Here is a 10,595-nt window from a genome sequence, read left to right on the forward strand (position 1 = left end):
TGAGAATCACAAAATACCACGTAGAGACTTCTTCTATCGGTCTTCAACCCCCTTCGTTGAGAAAGGTAGCAATCATCTCTTTTTGACCAACCGATGATATGCCCATAAATAGTCTTGCTTCATGCTCATTCAAATATAAGTGTCGGTAGTATGTATCTAGCTTTTCAACACTAAAGTCTTGTAAATGAGCATATATGACCGTGGATAACTTCTCGGTCCAATGCATATTTACACACTTTATGTTTGCGCTAAATGCATCTATCTTATCCACTATTTTTAACATGAGCTCATCATCTAGGTTGTTCCTACGAGCCTTTCTCTTAGCAACACATACCTTTGCTTTAGATCTTGATATGGCGGGTGCTTCCTTAGGCGGAGGAGTGTCCTCCTCATCTAAAATGTGTACTTGAGGGGATTATGAGGCAGGTAAAGGCGAGTCAGCATCATCTCTAAGATTTATGGACTCACTACGACTAAATTTTTTCCAAGCATCACATGCAAATTCCCCTCTAGCTTGATCATCCCCGATGATAAGGGAAAGATCATCGTAGTGAGTCAAGGGTTTATTGACATATTGTCTAAGTTTAGCATTCTTAAAGCTCTTGTCCTAAAAAGTATAATTGAATTAATTCAATGAAAACATGTAAATAAGATAAGTAATCAAGGGTTATGTAAAAATAGTTTACGTACCTCAATCCACCTATCCAAAGATTCAGGATCCATGATGACAGTCTTGGTTCTTTTATCCCAACCGGCACCACTAAGATTACGACAAGTTTCCATATCACGGAATCTTGTACGCAAAGTTTTGATGCGGTTCATGATATTTTCCCACTTGAATAATGTGTTAAACTTCTCATTAATATGTTGGGAAGCCATATGAAAAGCGGTTCTCTTAAAGCTTTTGTCAGGTTTGTAACCCTTTCTTACCATGTCGGCAAGAAATGGAATGAGCTCATCATCGTAATGGGAATCCCAAAACATATGTTTGTTACCTTTAAGACCTCCAGTCTCACTATTTTTTTATTTGTTGAGGTGTTTTTCCTCCTCTTCTTTGGATTTGGTGATGTTTCTTCCCCACCTTCTATGAGCACCCGTTTGGAACCTGATTCGGGAGTTGAGCCATAACCACTAGTGGGAGAAAGTTGCACCCCACTAATATTAGGACTATGGAATTGTGTAGGCAAAGTAGGAGAACTTAGCATGCTTGTGTATGACCCAAAATGAGGGTGCATCGGGAAGTAACTGCCATCATGGAATGGCATGTTGGGAAATGCATGAGGTGGTTGCCCAAAGTATGACTGCTGAAAAGGAAAATACCCACTATCGCCTTGATGCAATGACTGAGGGGGTTGAGAGGGTAGAGGCTGAGATGGCGCTACACCCTTGCCTTTAGGAGTATCAACCATCACTAATTAAGTCAATAAGAACAAATTGAGTACATGAAAGATATTGCAAAGCAAAATATAAGAACATGAATACATGAAAGATATTGCAAAGCAAAATATAAGAACATGAATACATGAATGAAAAGCAAAATCTAAAAAGTGGACAAACCATCAAATTGTCACTACATACATGAGCATAAATAGTACAACAAATATGAGAATTAAGTCTCAGTAGTTACACTATGATTATACTTATCACAATAGTCCACCCACATCGCCCAAGCGATGTTATCTCTAAGAGTCTTCCACTCATTTCTTGATTCAGTTTTTTCTCTTTGGGTTTGAGTCTGAGTAAAATTAACTAAATTATTATCATTCTCATTTGTCACCTCACCATTAATATCTTCATCAATTTCGGACTCGCTGAGTAGTTCATCGCTTGGGTCAACAGTTGCGATGAAATTATGAAGTATCGTGCATGCCAATACGATATCTACTTGTGTAGGAAATGGATAATGCGGCTTAGCACACAAAATCTTAAAACGATTCTTCAATGTGCCAAATGCAGATTCAATCTTAGACCTCAAAGAAGAATGTCTTAAATTGAATAATTCCATTCTATTCTTAGGTGTTTTACCCGAATGTTCTTTCAAATGATATCGAACACCACGGTATAGAGATATGAAACCTAGCATGGTATGGTACTCAGCATCACACAGATAGTATTTGCCCACAATTTATTAAAACAATTGTTAAAGAAGTCAATTTTGCATATTAAATTTAAAATAATATAAGTTAAATTTTTATATAATTACCATCATAGACTTTCAATCCATGTGGTTGTGGTCTAGATAATGCATCCTGGAGAATCCTAAAATCATTTGCAGACCCCTCCCAACCTGCTAAGACATATGTGAATAATTTATCTGGGGTGCAAGCTGCAAGCACGTTCTGTGTAACACCTTTGCGGCCTCGAAATCGTGCAACAAGATTAATAGGAAGCATTGCATCAACATGAGTCTCATCTATCATACCAATGCAATCCTATAATACATGTATCACATTACTAAGTTATCATTTATTTTCATTGCTTATACATGTAACTGTGGTTAAAATGTAGATATATCTTGAAATAAGGATAGTATAGCTGGTTGTTAACGATCTCTTGGGGAGTATCATTGATGGCTTGTCTCATGTAGCGTCCACGCAAACAGATAATTGCTTGTAAAACTTTATTGAAATATCTACTGACTATCTCCCCTAATCTTATGAAATGAGATCTCACAATGCGATTTTTAGATTTATGACCCAAAATATTCTGTGTCATGATAAGTTGTTCTTCCACTGTTATATTCCTTGAGTCTTTTAGAAGCCTATTGTTCCTCATTATACTTATTAGCTTAACAAAAGCACCACTCCGCATTCTAATTAATTCACACAACTATCACTAAAACCATTATAAATACGCTCTATATGTTCAATTCTAGACCTCTCTTGTCTTTTTTTTCCTCACTTGGACCACGACGTATAGATTTACGTCTAGCTTGCATTCTCCTTATGAATGTAATTATTATAACAAGAACGGATAGTGCAGCACCTTGAACCACATTAACAACACTTTGTTCATCGGTACAATCCCCATCACCATCCATCTACGATGCAAAAATCAAATTGAAATAATTAATATACCTACCAAGCATTCATATGCAACGCCAATAATCAAAACTTAAATGACACATAACAAGATCTAAAGTTAATTTTCAGTTAATATTTTTATCAATATTTTTAGTTTCTTTTACGACCATTTAAGATAATTGTCAGTTCATTTCTGTTCTCTTTTCAATTATATTTATAATAATTAATATAATTTTTAGTTAATTACAGTAACATTTTTAGTTAATTACAATTATATTTTTAGATAAATTTCTGTTAATTTCTAGATAACTATAGAAAATGCAAAATTTCATCCTAATAATTCAAATCATATAAAATTTTTAACAAATCAATTTTGAGTTGAGAATCATACCTTAAGTCTGAAATCAGTTTCCAGGAAGATCAAAGTCGGCAAAAAAACCCAAAATTTTCCCAATAAAGGCGCTGATAAAATCCAGCAAGCCACGAAATCCAGCAAAAAACCCCAAATTTTAGCAAAATCTAGCAAAAACACCAACAAATAAGAACTCCCGCAAGCCACGAAATCCCGAGATCTGACAAAATCAACAGTATAGAACTCCCGCAAGCCACGAAGAGAACCCCCGTAAGTCACGAAGAGAACTCCCGCAAGCCACGAAGAGAACCCAAGGCGCGAAGAGTGAAAAAGCGAAGGAGGTGACCCTAGCCCTCAACTGTGTTTCCCCCCATTTACCCGAGATCTGACAATAGTACAGATCGGGGGCGATTTTCGAAGGAAATGGGGCGAAGAAAAAAGTCCGATGTGGAGGGGATTTCCGCGGCTAGAGGGACGAGGGGGAGAAGCGAACCAAAGCTGGGAAACGAAAACCCTAGAATAGGTTTTGTCGATGTGGAGCGGATGTCAGGAGAAGAAAAACGTTTTCACGGCTCAAAACAGCGAACCAAACGGGCCCTAAACAAATAAACTGCTCTGCTCTAGCGACGTTCATACTTGGCCAAATAATATAAAGAACGTATGGTGATTACATTAAAAAAATCACTTTTTTACAGTAACTAAAAATGTTTTACACGTAGCAATGGAAAGGCTACTATAGATAATTGTATTAAGTACATCTCCGTATTAATTCATGTCTACGCCGTGTATTTGGAAATATTTTTGTGGATATAATATTGCATGGAAACAAGATTCAATTATTACGGCAACATTAGGCTTACCCAACATCGGGTCAAATTTATATTGCATCAAGAGCAAAATCAAAAGTTAACAATATTGGCTGTTTTTTTAAGTCTAATTCAAGTCAATGCCTTCTTCTTCTTTTTTCTTCTACTTTTTCCCCCTCACTTTTAAAAAAAAAAAATTATAATAAACTAAGTCAATGCGTTAAATCTATCGGCAAAAACATTGCTTTGAAAATCAACATGAGAGTTCAATTGTCAACTCACATGAAGGGATGGCGTTGTTCTCGCTTTGCTTTGAACTGCAGCCAATTATTGTAACCTGAGAGGATTCTATAGCAGAATCTATGGGTTGGACCGTAAAATCAAGAAACAAAAACTTTAGCTCACACGCAACTTTAATTAGGTACGCGCGAGACCAGCAAAACGAAAATGTATAAATACTTAATTAGGTCAATATCATGAATTAAGTAAACCAACATATAAATTAGTCAACTGGGTCAGTTAGGCACATGACAAGCTTCTTACATATCAGAAAATTTGACTTTGAAACCTTGAGATCCTTTGGTTTCAGTCTCCAACTCGAGGAAGCAAATGTTGACATTAATGAGGTTATCAATGCAGTTGAAGTTACTCAATTTTAGCACCTGAATCGATCATTGCTAATTTAGGGCCCGGTATTTGGACAGGGAAAATGATTTAAGGACCCAAAATATGGGACCAAGGGAGGGGACAAGTGAGGTGTCCCCTTCCTATTGCATAATGAGCTGGCATAGAAGTATAACTTCACTTCAATTTATCTTTTATATATTCTTATTACCCTATGTCAGCATGTATTTATTTTTTTAACTTCACTTCAATTTATTATTCTTGCTCATGTATGTATACTGTTTTTAAGTGAAGTAACTTGTCCTTTTGGATTAAATACTATACTCTGACGTTGTAATTTTTTAGTAACGGACTTGCTTTGTCTTTGGGTAAACGGGTAGGGTTTGAGGCAGAGGAATATATTCGGTTGGTTCGGGTCGGGTCGGTTTGAAAAATTATCAACCCGACCCGAACCGCCTTATTCATAAAACCGCTTTTTTCGGGTCGGTTCGAATCGGTTCGGTCGGTTTTTTCGGTTTGAACCGAACCGTGCTCACCCCTACCCGTAGTAACACTCTAGTTTGACTCCTATGACAGAGAACCCACACTCGCACGATTTAGATCCCATCTATGTGGATGGTGCTTGATGGTATGCATGAAACATGCCATTTCAAAAAAAAAAGGTATATGTTCATAGCATCCTGTGAGCAGTGGTGGATCCAGGATTTTGGGAAAGTAATGTCACTAAATAATTAATAATTAAAAAATTATAATTACGCCCCATGAGTTTTCATATTTGGAAGAAAAAAAACCTAATCGGATCATTACTAACACTACCAAATATATATTTCTCAAGAAAAATTCCTTAATGACCCAAAATATGGGACCAATAGAGGGGACAAGTGAGGTGTCTCCCTTCTATTGGATAATAAGTTGGTCATCATTAATGATGGCCAACTTATTATCCAATAGAAGGGAGACACCTCACTTGTCCCCTCTATTGGTCCCATATTTTGGGTCCCTGTAGCAAAGCTCATTTCTCAATGTATAACGTCAGTGAGCAATTATCGAGCCAATCACCACTCATTTATTATGCAACTTACTCTTAATTAACTTCATTGCATTAAAAACTCTTTTGACAGTCACCTGAGCTACATATAAAATCAATGCAATCTTCAAAACAAAATACACAAAATAGTTTAGGCTTAATTGCACATAAATACTCTGTAGTTTCACCTACTTTGTACATATATACCCCCAGTTGTAGTTGGTTGCACTTTAATACTTAAATTTTCTAAAAGTTTCACTTTAATACTCTTGGTTATGCAAATTAACATGAGATTCTCTCCCCAAAAATTGTCATGAGATACTCACACACTAAGTTTAGAATATTTTAAATCGGCAGACTCAAAATAGGAATTTTGATAAGTTTAACAATAGCTTTAATAAAAGAATAAGCGTTAAAATATTCTAAAGTTAGAACGTGAGTATCACATGAGAATTTTCAAGGGAAATTCTCATTTTGATTAACTAAGAATATTAAAGTGCAAGTTTTAAAACTTTTAGAGTATTTAAGTGCAACCAAAATACACATGAGAGTATATATGTGCGAACTAGGTGAAATTATAAGATGTTAAGTGCAATAAAACCGTGGTTCCATGTGAGGTGGGGTCTTATTATTCTTTGACCACCAAAGTGGGGTCACGTGACCCCACTTTTGGTATAGGTAGATCCACCACTTCCTGTGAGTTTTCTATAATCTGGATTTTGTTACTGTTAGATTGGTGAAGCAACTAAAATATCTCTCATTGATAATCTGGATTTTTCGACTTAAATTATGAGAGATTTGATTGTTGTTAGTGTGAGATTTAGTTTTAGCATTGTTGTTTTTCTTTACTTGTAATTTTTCTTTGCTTGTAAAGCTTCAATTTTACAGTATCTTGTTGTATTTATGGAGCATTAATAAAGCATTTATTTACTTCTCAAGAAAAAGCATATTGTGAATTTTTATCGTATATTATCAAAAAAACAATCTATGAATTAATTAAATATCATCAAATTTTGTTTGTGTTTTTACGAAATTAGCGTGAATATTTTCACTCATTAAATTACGGCTAAATGGCCCTTAAGTACCCTATTGTTTCACCATATTTACACTAAAATATCCTAAGTTGTAAAGAGTATAGCACATTAATATTTTAAGTTGTCCATCGTTAAAATATTGTAAAGACCATTAAATAAACATGTTATGACAAAGATACCCCTCCATAGAAATTTATTGAAAAGTTGGAGGGTATGTATAGTGGTAAATATGACAATAAATTGGGTCAGTACAATTGTAACAATGTCATGTGGCAATCACATAGGAATATTCTCATTCTCAGGAATATCCTCATATGCAATGGTAAATAATTTCATAAATTATAGGGGATATAATGTAAAACCCCTCCACCTCTCTCAAAACTCCTCCGGCTATTAATTTGTCCAGCAAGTTGCAAATATATCTCGAGTCATTTAGATTTCTGCAAAGACCCAACTATGTTTACAAATACTCGTCCACAAGGACTCAACCAGCTACATCTCGTTCGTATGCATCCACAAAGACTCAACTATCTTCCGCTTATCTCCGGCGCTCATTCTCAATCAAGTCTCATCCTAGTCCATTTTTCACATTTTCTCTCTCATTTAGTTTGGACCCCCCCTACTGAAATTCCTAGCTCCGCCACTAAACATTATAGAGCGGCACTAGGGGCACACCCCCAACCACAATTCCAACCACACACACTCTCTCATTTGCTCCAGTACACCGGGCTCCACATGAGATTTTAAAATTTTTAAATCTCATGTGAGGCCTGATGCACTGTAGCAAATGAGAAAGAGAGTGTGGTTGGAGTTATTGTTGGGGGTATATGCTCCTATCATTTTCCAACATTATATTATTCAAAGCTTAGTAGTACTATTGCTTTTTTATTTCATTTTTTTGGGATAAAAGGAACTCACAAGACTATCGTACAAGGTATTGATAGTACACGGGTTTTTCTCCCCTTTTTCTCCTCCTTCCCATCAAAATAAAGGGTTAAAAAAACTCGCGAGACTAATTATTAAGCACGCAACTAAAAAAGTTTTTGGTAGGAAAACTTTAATTCTTCCTTGTATACAAACAGAAGCAATTAGGCTAATACACTCCACGCTCCAGCACACAGAGATCGTGTAGCCGTTGCCGCTGTTGAAGGCATGCTGCATGTGAGCGAGGGCAAAAGAGATCGTAGGATACTTCTAGCCTATGGAACCCTCCGCCAATTTAAAAATTAATATACGAAAGAATTATACAACAAAAAACGTTTGAGTTGTACATTGATCAAGTATTAAACACATTTTTATTACATCTAATTACGTAATCAATCGTAAGTATACCGCATGAAAATTGAGAAGCTCGCATCATAATCTTTCTATCCCTATCATTGGAAAAATAGAGTACGTGTATTTATTTACCTCAAGAATCCCACGTCAGACTCCTTCAGAAGTGGGGGTCGGCCAGGGTGTCCTAATGATAACCATGAACCTTCTCATCGATAATTTATCCTAATTAAAACTCTTTTTTAAAAAAATAACTAAAATATTAATCCTAAAATTTCCTATAAAAGGGAACAGGATCTCAGCACGAGGCCATGCCAAACCTCCTGAAGAACAAAACCGTTGCTCGCCTCCTTCCCTTCTCTCTCCTCCATTCAAGAGAAGAGAGCGGGTTTTCGCAGTTTCTAGCTAGACCCGAACCCTAACATTAATCAGGTAATAGTTTTACTTTCTAGTTTAAAAACAATGCAAAATTATGTCAGGGAATTGGTTCGTTTAATTCAAAAACTGAATTTAGGCTTGTGTTAGTTAATCAAGGCCAGCTAGGATTTAGCTGGAAAATTTTAGCCTCATCCAGACCGTATAACAAAAGAGAGGCCCTGCAGCCTGAATTTGGGCATGAAATGCCACCTGTTTCAAAAGATTTTAGTCTCTTCCTCGCCTCTCGATTCTTTTAAATCCACTCCCCCTGCTTTCACTTCTTCATCGAGAAACAGTGTTCTTTATCTCTGTCTCTCTGTTGTTTTTGCTTCCCTCAGAATGAAGGCACTGATTCTTNTTTGCGCCCGTTAACCCTCAGCATGCCAAAGCCTCTCGTGGACTTTGCCAACAAACCCATGATCCTGCATCAGGTAAGTATTCATGATATCTCACCCTCCGTTCTTGTTTCTTGAAAATTTGGGTCCCTGTTGCGAAACTAGAATTTGTTTAAATTTTGCAAGATTGAGGCTTTGAAGGAAGTTGGAGTGAGTGAAGTTGTTCTAGCAATCAACTACAGGCCCGAGGTTAGTTCCCCTTACTATCTAATAACAAGCAGTAATTTGTACTTTGTTAACTTCGCTTTTTATTTTTGTCTTTTGTGTGTAGGTGATGATGAACTTTTTGGAGGAATTTGAGAGCAAGCTTGGCATCAAGATTACTTGTTCTCAAGAGACTGAGCCCATGGGCACTGCTGGCCCTCTGGCTCTAGCAAGAGACAAGCTAATTGATGGGTCCGCTGAGCCCTTCTTTGTACTCAACAGTGATGTGATCAGTGAGTACCCTTTTGCTGAATTGATCAAATTTCACAAGGATCATGGAGGAGAGGCCACAATCATGGTCACCAAGGTTGTTTCATAGGTCTAAACATGCCCCCCACCCCCCACCCCCCCAAAAAAAAAATGATACAAGTGTTCGTGTTTCATAGATTTAATCATCCACTAACCCTGATTCATACATGTTGATGAGCCTCCAAGTATGGGTGGTGGTTATCGATGAAAAGACCGGTAATGTCGAGAAGTTCGTTGAGAAACCAAAAATCTTCGTCGGCAACAAGATCAACGCCGGGATCTACCTGCTGAACCGTCAGTCATTGACAGGATCGAGCCTACGTCACCTTCCATCGAGAAAGAGGTCTTCCCTAAAATCGCCGCCGAGAAAAAACTCTACGCCATGGTCCTCCCAGGATTCTGGATGGACATTGGCCAGCCTAGAGACTACATCACAGGCCTCAGACTATACCTCAACTCCATCCGAACCAAATCTCCCTCCATGCTCGTCGTGGGCCCTCACATTGTCGGAAATGTGCTGGTGCACGAGACCGCAAGGATCGGCAATGGATGCCTGATCGGCGCCGACGTGGCGGTGGGGCCGGCCATGCTGGTGAGGATGAGTGAGGCTGTCGGGAGTGCACGGTCAGCAGGCGGCCGGGGTGAAGAAGCACTCGTGCATTTCAAGCAGTATTATCGGGTGGCATTCCACAGTCGGACAGTGGGCGAGGGTGGAGAACATGACGATACTCGGAGAGGATGTGCATGTGTCGGACGAAGTGTACAGCAATGGGGGTGTCGTTCTGCCTCATAAGGAGATCAAGTCTAGCATCCTCAAGCCTGAAATTGTCATGTGAGGGTTTGAATTGAAGTCTTAGGACAAGCCGTTATGCGTTTTGTACGTGTTAAATTATCAAGCGCAAGACTGAAGTATGTTAGCCAGGAGGCTTGTGAGCGTGAAGATGAGGGTGTCCTTTGGTTCCTGTAAGGTTTCAAGTTTTCTATGATTTTCTGTTTTTTTTTTTTTCGCAAGTGTAATAACGAGAGACGTTCAAGATATACAAAAAATAAGAATAACTTCCGGTCGAATAATAAGAGGCTTTCCTCATCAGGAAAGGTTTCATTTACGGAGAACTCAAACCTCAGAAATTTTTTCTCGATCAGGATAGGTTTAAATCACTTCATAAACCACATTAATGACAGAATGGCT

The 10,595-nt window shown here is 37.7% G+C and overlaps 1 protein-coding gene and 1 pseudogene across 1 annotated transcript; one reads left to right on the forward strand and one right to left on the reverse strand.

The window, feature by feature from the left end:
• LOC109850441 lies at nt 1,610–3,040 on the reverse strand. The gene is made up of 3 exons (XM_020420459.1): nt 2,966–3,040; nt 2,204–2,432; nt 1,610–2,076 (listed from the first exon to the last, which is right to left on the reverse strand). The coding sequence occupies exons 1-3, from the start codon at nt 3,038–3,040 to the stop codon at nt 1,610–1,612; spliced, it is 771 nt and encodes a 256-aa protein (XP_020276048.1).
• On the forward strand, nt 8,924–10,466 carry LOC109849219 (annotated as a pseudogene).

This window comes from Asparagus officinalis, chromosome 7, assembly GCF_001876935.1.
Source record: "Asparagus officinalis chromosome 7, Aspof.V1, whole genome shotgun sequence".
Lineage (NCBI taxonomy): Eukaryota > Viridiplantae > Streptophyta > Magnoliopsida > Asparagales > Asparagaceae > Asparagus > Asparagus officinalis.

Bases quoted from the DNA above. Each gene is read 5' to 3' on its own strand.
- LOC109850441 (XM_020420459.1), bottom strand. From the start codon at position 3,040: ATGGATGGTGATGGGGATTGTACCGATGAACAAAGTGTTGTTAATGTG. The intron at 2,433-2,965 runs GTTATAATAATT...CATGTATTATAG, and splicing joins GTGCTGCACTATCCGTTCTT to GATTGCATTGGTATGATAGA. The intron at 2,077-2,203 runs GTAATTATATAA...ATACCATGCTAG, and splicing joins TGGATTGAAAGTCTATGATG to GTTTCATATCTCTATACCGT.